At 40.8% G+C, this 15,837-nt stretch overlaps 1 protein-coding gene across 4 annotated transcripts in view; it reads right to left on the bottom strand.

Moving 5' to 3' along the window:
• Nucleotides 1-14,339, bottom strand: part of DPY19L4 (dpy-19 like 4) — a 58,220-nt gene extending 43,881 nt beyond the window's left edge. Inside the window, exons 1-2 of one of the 4 annotated variants that reach the window (XM_037504027.2) lie at nucleotides 14,249-14,339; nucleotides 7,271-7,381 (exon numbers count right to left, since the gene is read on the bottom strand). In XM_037504027.2, the coding sequence (XP_037359924.1) occupies nucleotides 7,271-7,381; nucleotides 14,249-14,267 (130 nt within the window). In that variant the 5' untranslated portion in view covers nucleotides 14,268-14,339. Of the gene's footprint in view, nucleotides 1-7,270; nucleotides 7,382-9,048; nucleotides 9,176-14,248 lie in introns of those variants that run through there. The other 3 variants (XM_054692101.1, XM_054692102.1, XM_037504036.2) reach the window with 3 other exon arrangements.
• Between the last annotated feature and the right edge of the window lie 1,498 nt (nucleotides 14,340-15,837).

Here is a 15,837-nt window from a genome sequence, read left to right on the forward strand (position 1 = left end):
GAGAAAGGGAAATAAAAGGAATGTACTATCAAATATCTCAAGAAAGAATTACATTATTTAGAATTACTATTGATATTTTCTCCTTTTCAAGGAACTTTTTTTCATTTCTTTATTACGGAATAATTTATATACTATAAACTGTAGTCATATAGATTGTGTAAGTCAATGACTTGGTGATTATGTTTTTAAAACATTATATACCGGCCTCCCCGGTGGCTCAGCGGGTTGAGCACTGCTCTGTGAGGCTGTCTGCAGCCTCTGCACTGCGGGTTCGATTCCCGGCCTGCCAGGGAGAAACCCACATGGCTGGACAGATCTCTCCTGCCTCGCCCGCTGCTCCCCTCAGCGGTGTCTTCAGTCAGTCTGCCTATTCTGCTCCCCGCTCTGTCTCAGGTGAATTCTCTCACCCTCCCGCACCTCTGGTCTGTACCCCAGTTCTTGTGTAAATAAATCAATCTTTAAAAAAAAAACACATTATATACAACTGCTATATGTTAACTACTTCTTGGTGAAATAACTTAAAACTCATATGAATACTCAACAAATGGGATAATTTAGTCCTGCTACAGCCACTAAGAATAAGCATAGACATAAATCCTCAAAATCCAGTGTTCTGTTACTGAATGACTGACAGGTTTTTAAAAATTCTTGTTAAAAAAATTTATAAAGGGCAATCGCAGTAACATATTTAAAGACTCATCACTCAAAGCAAAGATAGTCAAGGAAAAGATAAACACCTGGGATTACATCAAACTGAAAAGTTTCTGCACAACAAAAGAGACATTACCAAAACAGAGAGACACCCCACTGATTGGGAAAAAAATCTTTGCACTTCATTCACTTGATAAGGGACTGATCACAAAGACAAAGAACTCACATGACTCAACAAAAACAAAATAAACAATCCAGTCAAGAAATGGGCAGAAGTGGGCCTCCCCAGTGTAGCAGTAGAGCGCTGGGTTGCGAAGCTGCCCTTGGCCTCTGCGGCGCCGGTTCAATCCCCGGCTGCTCCCCGGCCACCAGAGGAGGGTCCCACATGGCGCACAGACTTCTCCTGCCGCCCGCTGCTCCCCTCAGCAGTGTACTTCGGTCCTTCTGCCTGCTCTGCTCCCTGCTCTGGCTCTGGTGAATTCTCTCACCCTCCCGCGCTTCTGACTGTACCCAGTGCATATATAAACAAAACAAACAAACAAACAAATAAATAAAACATGCCTCTATTAAAAAAAAAAAAAAAAAAGAAATGGGCAGAAGAACTTAAAAGACATTTCTCCGAAGAGGAAATGCAAAGGCCAACAGGCATATGAAAAATTGTTAAACATCCCTTATAATCAGAGAAATGCAAACCACATTGAGATACCACCTTACACCAGTAAGAACGGCATATATCAAAAAAAACAAGCAACAAAAAATGTTGGTGCGGATGTGGTGAAAAAGGAACTCTTCTACATTGCTGGTGGGAGTACAAACTGGTCCAACCATTATGGAAGGCTTTCTGGAGGTTCCTCAGTCTACTAAAAATGGAGTTGCCATATTCCACTTCTAGGTATCTACCCAAAGGACACAAAAACATTGATTCAAAGTGCCACCTGTACCCCTATGTTTATTGCACACTATTTACAATAGGTAAAACCTGGAAACAACCCAAATGCCCAAAAATAGATGACTGGATCAAGAAAATGTGGTATATATACACAATGGAATATTATTCAGCAATCAAAAAAGATAAACTCATGTCATTCATAGCAATGTGGATGGAGCTAGAAGAAATTATGCTCAGTGAAATAAGCCAGAAGGAAAAACAAAAATATTGGATGGTTTCACTTAGAGCAGTAATATAGGGGAACCAAATAAGACATCAGAATAAAAAATAGTAACAGTTCGAAACACAACAAAGCAAAAACAGACAATTATAAATCAGAGATATACTGCAGGGGAGGAGGTGGGAGAGGGATCAGAGGGAGGGAGGGAGGAAGGAGCACAGGGGACTGAGGTGATGGTGCACAGGTGCACTGGTGAAGGAAACTCTATGGGGACTACACCTGAGGGGGTGGGAGAAGCAAATATTGTTTAAAAATGAACAATGATGTAAAAAAATTTTTTAATTATTTTTAAAAAATTTATAAAAATCAACCAGTTGATTTATTAGTTTAGCTAAACTAAAATCTTGGTATTCTCCAAATGATATTAATACAAATTAATATTAGTTTATATAGCATACTAAAGACATCAAATTAATAAAAATTTGATTTTAATTAGTTGAAAAACATGATTAATATTAGTATCAGCATGATACAGTTGCTTTGAAATACATTTCCAATAGCACCTGTAAAACATTTGGACTGGCTCAGTAAATGCTAGTTATTATTATTGGGCTAACAAGTTTATTTGCAAAATACATGCAAATAAAGCAATGTTGTTACAATATAAATGATAAAGTGCTTAGAAAACCTATGTATGAGAAAAATATATTCAATCAAATTCTATATATAAATACCTTATCATAATGGTAAGTATTTTGCTTTCAAAAGTTTTTTGTGAAGAGTCAAGGATGGAATCAAGCACTCATTGTTTGGTTTAAGTGTATGTATTTTAGAGAAAATAAAGTGCCCTAGGTCATGGCAATTAATGTCTTAAAAAATTATCATTTAAATCTAGAAATTGAAAAGTAAAGGACCTGACTTCCAATTATGATGGTAATAAATCAGCCTAATAACATAACTTCTGTGTGTTCCTGTCCTTCATTTGTAAAATGCTGATCATGTACAAAAAGGAAAAAAAAGAGTTTCATATGAACATCAGTATCAGTAACACAGGAAGTTAATATTTAAAACCAGAAGAAAAAAACAAATGACATGTTAAAATACACAGGATTCACTTCACAAAATGTAAAGAAGCATAAGTACACTGAAAGAATATATAAGCAATATTTGCCAAAATTTAATAGTAGTTATAGCTATTAAAATTATTCATATAATTTTAAATTATATTTTAATTATTTTCTACATTTTCTACCCTAAAAATATATTTTTTAGTCAGGAAGCATATTATCTAATAATGGTTATCTCTGGATTATTTCCTTTTCTTATATTTTCCAAAATATTTTGAATGACCACTCTAAGCTTTGCTGTGATTAAAAAAAAAAGTGACTCTAAACAACAAAAAAAACAAAACAAAAAAGGTCCATTTCTCGGGCCTCCCCGGTGGTGCAGTGGTTGAGCGCTGGGTTGCGAAGTTGCCCGCAGCCTCTGCAGCGCCGGTTCGATCCCCGGCCGCCGGGTGAGGGTCCCACATGGCACCCAGACCTCTCCTGCCTCGCCCGCTGCTCCCCTCAGCAGTGTACTTCATCAGTCTGCCTGTTCTGTTCCCCGCTCTGGCTCTGGTGAATTCTCTCACCCTTCCGTGCTTCTGACTGTACCCAGTGCTTGTATAAATAAATAAATAAAGTTTAAAAAAAAATCAATTAAAAAAAAAAAAGGTCCATTTCTTATTCATGTTACTTGTGGCCTGTGAGTCATCAATGACTCTCTACCCAATTCCAGGCTTCACATTAGCTGTGGCTCTTCCTCTTATTTCTTCTTCAGAGTTCAGATTGCGGTCAATTCCTACTTGGGGCATGCTACTCTCATGTCAGAGGAAAAGAGCAGAACAGGGAGAAGCATAAAATACCTCTAATAGTTTCTAATCAGAAACTGTGCTTCCATGGTATATGTTACTTCCACTCATACGTGGCCCAAGCACGTCACAGGGTTGAGTCTGACAGTGGGATGCAATTACATTCTGTTTCAAAGAAACACTCTAAATCATATGGCAATGGGAAAGAATGTATAGTCCACTTTTAGGGAAGGCAGTAAACATTTGGCAACAATAAAACAGTCCATTGGGGTCTGCTGTAACAGTCACAAATATTCACTTTCCTTTCCAAAGCAAAACATATACCTTCTTCAGAAAGATACCCTAAGAGCCTGCTTCCTATGAAGTTAGGGACTCGGACATCATTTTAAGATCTGAATGGTTGAGCCATTTTTAATCTAGGCTGCCAGTTCTTTTGACAGTACATTTCTCTAGAGAGCTTAGTTAGCAATTTTCCTAGGTATTTATCTAAGAGAAATAAAAACAGATGGCTACAAAAACATAGCAGCCTTATCCATAATAGCTGAGCAAATGTCTAATAAAAAGGGATAAACAATCAAGGCAATATAAAATAACCTCAAAATGATTAATTTTAAAGGATATCATATTGAGTGAAGTGAAAGAAAGCAGTCTCAAAGGCATGTAAGTTCTATGATTCCATTCATATGAAATTTTAGAACCTATAAAACTAATCAATAATCATAAATATCAGAAGAGTGGTTGTCAACGGGGGATTCAGGAGTTCTGAAGCAACTTTCTGTGATAATGGAAAGTTCTACATTTTTTTTTTCAGCTATATTCAAGTGTCAAAACTCATTTCATTCAATACAATCGACTCTATGCTACTGTGTTAATTATACCTTAATTAAAAATTAAATCCTTTGTTTTTTGCAAAGAAGCTTTTGATGATGTTTTATTACTTTTTTCCCAGTGAGCTCTATGTTCCAATCATTACAACCTAATTTTTTTTCTAGATATGCTCCTCTCAAAGATTTAAATACAGTATATTAAGCTTATCAAGCTTTCATGAGACCACACCCTTTGTTATGTTACCATGAGGGATTTATGCAACTGAAAGGCTTTACTAGGCCTATCCTTAATCCAGTCATACATTTTAACAAACTGTATGGCAGCTGTGCCCTGGACTTAGTCAGGATTCATTTTAGTCTGTTACTTTGTTACTAAAAGTATTATTTTTTATTGGTTTAAAAAGACCAACAGTACTAACTTCAACATTATAAGTTCCAGAGATTTTGGATTCTCTATTTTCTTCTTCATTTCCACTTGCAAATAAGAGAACTGTGTCCTAAATTCATCTCTTTCCTGTAACAAATGTAGCTGATAACCAAGGCACTCAATATAACACTGTTTTGCAATCTTGTTCCCTAAAATAATAAAAAATTAGTATTAAAATTACAGCTATTCACAGGAAAGTTTACTATAAAATGTTTTGTCATACATAATATGGATGATTTCTCCAACTTTCAAAAATGTTTTATTGCTGCTAGACCTTCAATTACATCTTTAGATGACCCACTGTCTTCATCTTATTTAAGCAAATATACATTAAGTGGGGCAATTCTCTATAGGCAGGAAGCAATTAAGGCCCTAAGAATGGCATATTCTACAAAGCCATCTTCAAATTTGGTTCACAAAGACATTGGAAAAGCACCTCCAAGGGTGGAGCCATGGACAACAGAGAACAGTGAACAATGGGGAAGCAACTCCTAAGGAACACAATCAGGGCCTCACCAAGAAACATTCTCTGCCCCAGAATAAGGAGCCCTGATTTCAGAATTGCTGTGGAGCAGCAGCTAGTGTGTCTCTTCCTCTTTTTGAATGGAAGAATTTATTTTGGTTATATTGTACTTATGCAACAACATATAATGGGAGAGGGGGTATATACTGAAAAGAGTTAAGTAGCAGACTGCAACTGCCTTCGCTAAAAAAGGCATGTTTGCAAGGTAGGCTCTTGGTTATCATCTGAGAACTCGGATTTCAGTAGGGTTGCCACTATTCAAAGAGTGGTTATTGGGCCAAACCTGTTTGTACAATGTGATTCATGCTGACTGCTCTCCTTTTGGGAGTCTAGAATCTTGCTGTGTGGTAAGCAGAGGTATGCCGTCAGGCACCAAAACTGAGCAGAATCATTGTGCTTCCCTGGTAGACACAACTTTGCAAATACTAATACAAGTGGATGCTGAAGGAATTAAGCACATTTTATGTGACTTCATGGGACAGAAATCTTAAAGCATGTGCCTGGTTTCTTGTGAGCCACAGTCCATAGGCCTTTTTCCTTTGCTGATGTTTTGTATTTTCACTGTGATAAATCACAGCTGGGCAACAACTATATTCTGAGACCTGTCAGTCTTTTATCTAATCACCAAACACAGGGGATGGTTTTGGGGACTCCTGACACAAGCAGGTAACATCTCCAGTCAACAAATCTCTGGATGAACATGAAATATAGTTGGCCCTGAAAAGACCTCGGGCTTCAAGACTAAAGAAAACTGAGTATCTTCATCATCTTGAAATGAAGGAAGATAACAAGTATATTTTTTCCGAGGGAAAGAATTAAGTATTTAAGACCAAAAAAGACAATTTTACAGGAAATTGTCCTTTCCTATAAGAAAAATACTCATACCAGGGCCACCCTGGTGATGCAAGGGGTTAAGTCTCAAAACTATGAAGCAATCTGTAGCCACTGCAGCATGAGTTCGATCCCCAGCCAGGGAGCTACCCCACATGGAGCAGCAGACCTCTCCTGTCTCACCCACTGCTCCCCTCAGCAGTGCATTTCAGTCAATCTGCCTGTTCTGTTCCCCCCTCTATCTCTAGTGAATCCTCTCACCCCTATACACTGGCCTGTACCCCAGTTCTTGTATGCATAAATAAATCTTTTAAAAAAAATTTCTCGTACCTACCACTATGTGACTTGCAATGTTTCCCTATTGTCTTATGTATACTTTTCTACCCATTGTCCAGATTGATTATGCAACTTGGTTGGGCCAACAGAACATGTGCACAAGTGACTGTGGGTCAGTTCAGTAGAAACTTCGAGATTGCATGACTGTCTGCTCTTTTCCTCTGTCACAAGAAAAACACATCTAAAACAGGGGCTGTTTCTTCATGATTCATGAAACGTCAGTCAACCTGCAGTTCTATCAGGTAATATTATTCAGAAATGTTTGCTTCAAGTCAGTGAGATTTAGAAGTTGTCCTAAATCAAAACCTAGTGAAATATTGTCTGTATCACCACATACTTAAAATATATTTATACATCTAAAATATTAATACAGGGCCTCCCTGGTGGCACAAGGGGTTAAGCACCACACTATGAAGCAATCCGCAGCCTCTGCAGCATGAGTTTGATCCCCAACCAGCCAGGAAGAAACCCACATGGCGCAGTAGACCTCCCCTGACTCGTCCACTGCTCCCCTCTGCAGTGTATTTCAGTCAGTCTGGCTGTGTTCTGTTCCCCACTCTGTCTCTGGTGAATCCTCTCACTCCCCTGCATCTCTGGCCTGTACCCCAGTTCTTTATGCATAAATAATCTTTAAAATAAAATATTAATACAAAACATACTACCTGGCATAACTATTTTGTAATAGCACAAAAACTCCAAATGTATCTAACTTACATCTTGGAGCTCTTTCAGGAATTGAAGTAACATTGAGTTTCTCTTCTTTGGCGGATTCCTTATTTTCTGAAGGCTTTGGCTTTTTTCTTTGGCGCAGTTCTACAGTTGGTCCTTAAAATATTTGAAAAATTATTGCAACATATGTATCCACATGTGTTCTCATCTGTAATCCAAACTAATTAATTTCTATTACAAAGTCACACAGAGACCTACTAGTACTAAAGATAATTTTTTCAGCACTCCCAGAAAAACTGTCTTTCATACAAACAAAATGACAATAGGTCTTACCTCTCACCCATGCTCTCAGAGTCCTTTGAAAAACAAACTCTTTTCCTAAGATGATGCTATTTTCAAAATATCCCCAAATAAGTAAACTTTTCCAGAATGATTAACAGAGTAGGTGTTAGTCACTAAATTAGCTTTTTATTCTAGTTACCTGTGTATCACAATCATCACTGACAGATTAACTTTTTCAAAAATCAAAATAAAATACATTGATCATAAACAACTTTTTCGCATAATTCTGAAAGTTCTGTAGTTTTACAGTGCCATGGTATCATTATCATAGTCTTACAGATTTATGTATTAGAAAATGAATGAACTTATAAATATCCTTGAGGGATATTTAAAGCAGAAAGTACCTTCAAACTAGTAAAGCCAAACTCCTGATTATGCAAGAATTTACTCTATTCAATTTACTTTCCCTCCTCAGGGTATCTTCTGGGGTAGACTATGACTATTATGTAAGCATAATGTGTCCTGTCAAACTTACAAGGTGGTATAAAAATTTACCTCCTCAACCTCATTCCTGCCCAGAAGTGAACCTCCAGCCTGCACCTGCCACCACCAGAAGTCAGTTTCCTAACTTACTGCCCAGGCTGTACCTGCCATACCACGTAGCAGCTGAGCCTTAGGCTCCCCATACAGACTTCTGTTGCCCTTAATAGGTTATATTTGGGCTAGCTAAAATGTCGCTGATGCTGAAATGAAGTAGGATTTTCGCTTGCTTTCTCCCACCTCCCTTCCAACCTCCCCATAATTTAATTCCTCCTTTTGAAAGCAGTTTTTTTTCTTAGTAATGACTTCCAGCTATGAAATGTGAGCTTAAAAAGAGTCCAAAAAGGAGAAATGAATCACTTGCAGTATACTGCTGATGAGATAGATGGTTCCTTGCTGTATTGTGCAAAATGAACACACTTTTAAATAACTTCAAAGCAAATATATGTTTGCTAAATGTTTTTAAACACTAACATAAGGAGGGGAAAATGCTGTATGCTTAGTGGATAGTGTCTGACTAGTCAAATGTCTAACCATTTTCTAGCCTATCAATTATTTTGTAGTCAGATTAAATAAAACCAGTGAATTCATTAGAACATGATATTATTAGAAACACCATACCTCAGATTTTACATGTAAATCTGGGTCAATTAATAAATAATACTATATTCCTCTTCATGATTCCCTTTTTAATTTCCCCTGCTCTGGGTTAAAGCAAAAGTTAAAAGTGGTTAACAAGAATTAAGATTTATACAAAGCCAAAGAAAGTTCAAGTGCAAGTAATTATTTTTAATTTTATTTAAAAGAAACACAAGGGGAAAAATATAACAAGAAATTTACTCAGTTGTACTTCCATGATTAAACACATTAATAGTATTGGATTTAAAAATGTTAACTGGGTAGGGCCTCCCCTGATGGCGCAGCAGTTGAGCGCTGGGCTGCAAAGCGGCCCGCAGCCTTTGCAGCGCCGGTTCAATCCCCGCGGATCCCAGGCCACAGACCTCTCCTGCCGCGCCCGCTGCTCCCCTCAGCAGTGTATTTCGTCAGTCTGTCTGTTCTGTTCCCCACTGTGGCTCTGGTGAATTCTCTCACCATCCCGCGCTTCTGACTGTACCCAGTGCTTGTATAAATAAATAAATAAATATTTTAAAAACTTAAAAATGAAAATAAAAATGTTAACTGGGTAATTTCAAAAATCAAATCAGTAGTTAACAAATGTATGTAACATGTATTGGGTAGCCCTATTATCAGACAAAGTCTAAAAGCACACATGTAAGGGAAAGATAACTTGGGAATGGGATATTCATATAAAAAATATTCTTTATAAAAAGCTATCCTATTGGGCCTCCCCAGTGGCGCAGCAGTTGAGCGCTGTGTTGAGAAGCTGCCCGCAGCCTCTGCAGTGCCGGTTCAATCCCCGGCCGCCGGGCGAGGGTCCCATATGGTGCACAGACCTCTCCTGCTGCCCGCTGCTCCCCTCAGCAGTGTACTTCGTGCTTGTATAAATAAATAAATAAATCTTTGGGGAAAAAAAAAAAAAGCTATCCTATTAGTTCTTAAAATATTTCTTTATAGGGCCTCCCGGTGGTGCAGCGGTTGAGCGCTGGGTTGCGAAGCTGCCGGCGACCTCTGCGCTGCAGCGGTTCGATCCCCAGCTGCTCCCCGGCCACCGGAGGAGGGTCCCACATGGCGTGCAGACCTCTCCTGCCGCCCGCTGCTCCCCTCAGCAGTGTACTTCGGTCCTTCTGCCTGTTCTGCTCCTGCTCTGGCTCTGGTGAATTCTCTCGCCTCCCGCGCTTCTGACTGTACCCAGTGCATATATAAACAAAACAAACAAACAAACAAATAAATAAATAAAACATGCTCTATAAATTAAAAAAAAAAAAAAAAATATTTCTTTATAAAAGGAATCACTTTACAGAGATTTCAATCAAAGCATTCTCTGCACAGATGTGGATTTTGTTTATAAAAGTATAATTTAGGGGGTCTCCCTAGTGGCGCAGGGGTTAAGTCTCAGCGCTAACAAGCTATTCACAGACACTGCAACATGAATTTATTCCCTGGGCCCAGGGCTGACCCAAAAGTGGAACAGCAGACCTCTCCTGTCTAACCTCCTATTTCCCTCAGCAGTATATTTCAGTAGATTCGCCTGTTCTATGCCCTACTCTGTCTCCGGTGAATCCTCTCACACACATACACGCCCCTCCCCATAACTCTGGCCTACACCCCAGTTCTTGCATGCATAAATAAAAATAAATTTTTTTCACAAAAAGTATGTTATACAAAAGTTTTGTACAAATCCCCATAGAGGGCCTCCCTCTATGGTGCAAGTAAAGTGGCACAAAGGGTTAAGCACAGCACTGTAAAGCGATCTGCAGCCACTGAAGCATGAGTTCGATCCCCGGCCAGGGAGCTACCCACATGGCGCAGAAGACCTCTCCTGACTTGCCCACTGCTCCCCTCAGTAGTGTATATCAACCTGTTCTGTTCCCCACTATCTCTGGTGAATCCTCTCACCGCCTGCACCTCTAGTCTGTACCCCAGTTCTTGTATGCATAAATAAATCTTAATGTTATGCAAACATTTTTTTAAAAAAAAATCCCCAAAGAATTTATGAAGAATATAAATCTTAACAGTCATCTCTCAAGAATCTATATCAGCAATGATCAAGAACCATACAATTAGGGCCTCCTTGGTGGCGCAAGGGGTTAAACACCACACTATGAAGTAATCTGCAACCTCTGCAGCACGAGTTTGATCCCCAGCCAGCCAGAGAGCAACCCACATGGCGAAGCAGACCTCTCCTGTCTCGCCTGCTGCTCCCCTCAGCAGTGTATTTCAGTCAGTCTGCCTGTTCTGTTCCCCACTCTGTCTCTGATGAATCCCCTCATCCCCCGCATCTCTGGACTATACCCCAGATCTTAAATAAATAAATAAATCTAAAAAAAAAAGAACCATACAAATAATCTCTAAAGGACCTATAATACTTTATTTTCTTGACTCTAAAAGATGCCATACATTTTAAGATACTAAATATGAGTATTTCAAGGGAAAAGATACTGCCATATTAAATGCATACACTGGTTTTAAAACATGTCTATTTCAGTGGCATTAAACTGTGGAGCAAAAAGTACAACTTGGAAAACCCAGTATTCATTTTAGCCTATCTTTTCAACCTTGTCCATAAAACTAAATTGCTGCCTGTCACCAAGAAACAAAACTGACTGGATGATATTTCACCTCATCTCCTTTATTTTTCTCTTATAACTTCATAACTGTTTCTTTTATGTTGGGCTTGTAACTTCATAACTGGATGACAATGCCAGGAATTCCTAGGTGGAAATTCAGCAAAAGCCATCACAATGAACTAAGTAGACTATTAATTCTGATAGAAAAGTTCTGAGATTGAATTAAAGTTTCCTTTCCCCTGTTTTATATTTCAGCATTGTAAAGAAAAAGTCAAGTGAAAATGATAATGTTACAAAAATAACCTGTTATTTCAGTCTACAATCCAGTGATCTTCACTTAGTAGTAGGGCTACAAATAGGCTTGCAAATGTACACAAAGACTATACATAGGAATTTCCCAGTGAAGTGTTAACATTGCTCTAGTCAGGGCTGTCACTTCTCTCTTTGCTCTAACATTTATTTGAGGAAGCATAGATATAAACACCGAGACCCTCTAATGCACCAAAGAAGACATTTTTTGTAAGATGAGATTCCCAAAAAGAAACAATAGCACAATGAGGAGGAGCATCCTTGTGAAGGTAAATAAGCTAAAAGGGATAAAGAGAACATCTAGGTGCAAGTAGACCACTTAGTCTCAATTTAGAACAGCAAATACAAGATAATTCCTGCTTTGAAAAAACAAGAAAAGAGCATGAAATAAATATAAAGCATTCAGAATGCCTAGCATATAAACATAAATTACTGGCATTATTATAATAAATAAGAATTTAACCGCCTTTCATTGTTAAGTATTATATGCCCTCACCTGATACAGCAGGTACCCAAATATTTATGGAATTTATTTATTTATTTTTAAAGATTTATTTATTTATTTATACATACAAACACTGGGTACAGTCAGAAGCACGGGAGGGTGAGAGAATTCACCAGAGCCAGCACGGAGAGCAGAGCAGGCAGAAGGACCGAAGTACACTGCTGAGGGGAGCAGCGGGCGGCAGGAGAGGTCTGCGCGCCATGTAGGACCCTCCTCCGGTGGCCGGGGAGCAGCAGGGGATCGAACTGGCACTGCAGAGGCCGCAGGCAGCCTCGCAACCCAGCACTCAACCGCTGTGCCACCAGGGAGGCCCCTATTTATGGAATTTAAAACTTTGTTGAGTGAAACTACAGTTGAACAAAACTACAACCCATTAGTTGTTCCATATAAGATGCATTTAATTGCCTTTGATTACCTCTAAATCTACAACTGAAAATCATTTTTCATTTTATATGACATAAGTAAATTTTATACAATGGCACGGTCTTTTTAATTGGTGCCACATCATATTTAACTAGGTATAACTCTATTCAAAAAACATTTCTCAGGGTCTCCCTGGTGGCACAAGGGGTTAAGCATCAGCACTATAAAGCTGTCTGCAGCTACTGCAGCATGAGTTCCATCCCTGGCCAGGCAAGTGACCCACGTGGCACAGCAGACCTCTCCTGACTTGCCTGCTGCTCCCCTTAGCAGTGTATTTCAGTCAGTTCACCTGTTTTGTTCCCCACTCTGTCTCTGGTGAATCTTCTTACCTCCCACACCTCTGGCCTGCACCCCAGTTCTTGTATGCATAAATAAATAAATCTTTAAAAGAAAACATTTCTCAGTTTGCATGATGTATAATTTTAAAGACTTTTTAGTACTGCAGATTATTTTCCAAGCTTTAATTTAAGCCTTTAGTACTCATGGAAACATACATCCTAGCTTATCAACCTACCACCATACATTTGCAATGAGTCAGAAAAGAGTAAAATACCAAGAAATGTTTTAAATAGTAATTGCAACCAAAGATAAAACCAAGGCAACAAATGGAATTATTCTTTCTTACCAACTACAAATAGCTTGGTTTGGAGGCTGTATTTTAGATAGAGGGTCTTAAATTTAGATCAGTTTTAACACTGAAAACTCAAGGAAAAGAAGGCAAATATAAAGCAAATGTGAGCACAGAGACAGCAAGTCACAGAGAAACAAAGACTTCTTACAATTTTTTAAAAATCATTTTCCACTGAATTCTTAAAACTCCCTTTACACTCTTGTTCATAGAAGGCTTAAATCTAAGTATATCACATTCATAATTCGACTCTAAGAGGTAAAAAGTCACGTTTTTCTACCAGAAAGCAAAAGTTTAACTGCTCAGTCAAGACACCCTCATATACACTTATCCCTAAAACTCAGACCGGTATCATTCTCATCACGCCCTGAGTGTTTCCTATCAAATCAATCACCAGCTATTAAGTTCCTCCCAACTCCTCATTTTTCTCTCATACCCATCATTCTCTACGAATAAATAATGCTTAGTGAGTTGATTTTCTTGACCTTGGCCCAGAGGGGGAATAGAAAGCTTTCTCCAGTTCACCTATTTGTGCCCTTAAAGCACCCCTGCCTCCTCATTCCCACACTCTTAACACTGAAATCCCTTTGTCCTTGGCCATCACCCCCTAACCTACAGGAGAATCTGGCCTTCTTCAGTTTCTGCTTGTTCATCCTCTCCGAACACACTTTATCCTGTTCATCCCAAATCCTGCCTCTTTTCATACCCTAAGGCGTGCGTTGCTTCTTACCCAGTGACTTTTTGTCAGTATCCACAGATCTCCAAAGAGCACACCAGGAATGAGAGGTATTTGGTTAAACAACTATCACTCTGAGATACACACTCAGTACCCAAACCTCCACATCTTCTAAACCAAAATCCCCACCCCATTAACATCTGTCCACAGATCCCAAATCAATCACTCACCCCAGAGCCTTTTCTATTTTTTACCCGACCCCCAACTTTAAGCTTCACCTTCGCTTCCCTCTAGGAGGGACAAAACTCCAAGCCACTCCCTCCCTCCTTCCCCCGCCGCCCCGCTCTTTCCAGCCCGCCCCGCGCGGTCGGGGCAGCAGCCGCCGCCGCCAGGCCTCCGGCCCCCCAACACCCCGCCCCGCTTTCCCCAGACTCGGGGCGACAGCTGGCGCGGGGGACCCGTGGGCCTTCACCTTCTTCCTCCGCCATCATCTCCGCGGAGGCCGGGGCGCCCCTCCGGCTCCCGCGTGGCCCGGAGTCGCCCGCCCTCCGCGTCGCCGAACCCCTCGGCCGCCCCAGGCCCGCTCCCGGCCGCCGCGCCCCCACTTCCTGACCCGCCCCCCTGCGGTGTCGCCGCCAACCGCGTCCCCCCCGGCGGCCCTGGAACCAGAGTGCGGGGAGCGGAGGGCAGCCGGAACGTTTCTCAGGCGCGCCTGGGCCTGGGCGGGCAGGAAGGAGAGTCGGCGCCGTAGACGCCGCCCACGGCTGAGCGCGGGCCCATGCCCCGGGGGGCTGGTGTGGTGGGTGGCGCTGCAGCCGCCTCTCGGTCGTGCTTTCCAGAAAAGGTGGAAGCCCGAGCGTGGTTTCCTCCACTATTGTGATTTGACTCCAAGACTAGATTCTGCCACACGCCTTTCAGATCCAAACCCCCTCCCCGCCCCACTTTACAGAGAGGAAACTGAACCCCGGAGGTTAAGTCGCAAAGCTGAACCCGCAGAACTGGAACCCAGGGCTCCGAACACTTATCAAGGGGAAATTAGCGAGCGCAGCAGAACGCTCTGATGGGGCGCTTTGCATAATTGTGCGGTAGGATGAATGGTTTTCAGGCTTTTCTGCCCTCCCACCATTAAAATGCCCCTTCCTGATGGGGTACCTGCTGTTGTTACATTGTTGTAAGCTGTCTTGTTTAGTTCTGTGGGCCATGGGAGGAGTTTTGAGATAGTCGTGGAGAGAAGCGGAAGCAGGAGAGAAGCAGCAGTAGAGAGAAAGGGACAAAGGCACAGAGGCCCAGAATGAAGACTTGCTGGGGGCTTGGAGGCCTACCGGCCTCCCCCCCACCCCCAACCCCGCCCCCGCCTCCCCTGCCTTGTACCTGTTTGCCACACTACCTGTAAAGCTCAATAAAAGCCCGAGAAAGCCACTGAGGGCTCCAGGACTCTCTTTTACCCGGTCTGCACGGATCATAGACATCCTGCTCCGTCCCATCCTGCCCCTACATATGCCATTTGAAAGAAAGCTTGTATTTGGAACATAGTGTATTTAACCACCCAACCTGGTTAAATAGATTTGCATGTTATGATACTTAAAGAACCAGAGATGTGGTGGTCATTATGAGGGTGGGGGGTGCAAGTAGATGTTCTACAAAATGGAATTTAGTTTTAACTTCTTTACACCCTCACTTTATTACACATGCATTCTCCAAGAAATACCAGGACCCTTTCTCTAACAGCGGTCAAATGTAAATTTAGGAATTGACAAAATTCCCACTTCAAAGAGGAAAGAAGGGCTCAAGAACTCACTGAGGTCCTGGGGTAATTAAGGATGTCCCATTCTTAGCAGGCTGCAGAATTCTAAGAGCTCCTTTAAGTTAGGATATTTGGGGGGGAAAGTATCAATTTTCAATGCTATGTAAAAACAGGAAATTTCCAGGAAATCTTTTTATGACTTTAGTTTCTTGTAAATATGCCTTTTTCCCTTAGCACTGGACCAGAGTTAAAAACATAGTGGAGGGCCTCCCCTGGTGGCGCAGTGGTTGAGCGCTGGGCTGCGAAGTTGCCCTCAA

Source organism: Talpa occidentalis, unplaced genomic scaffold (assembly GCF_014898055.3).
Source record: "Talpa occidentalis isolate TD23 unplaced genomic scaffold, MPIMG_talOcc4v2.1, whole genome shotgun sequence".
Classification (NCBI taxonomy): Eukaryota; Metazoa; Chordata; class Mammalia; order Eulipotyphla; family Talpidae; genus Talpa; species Talpa occidentalis.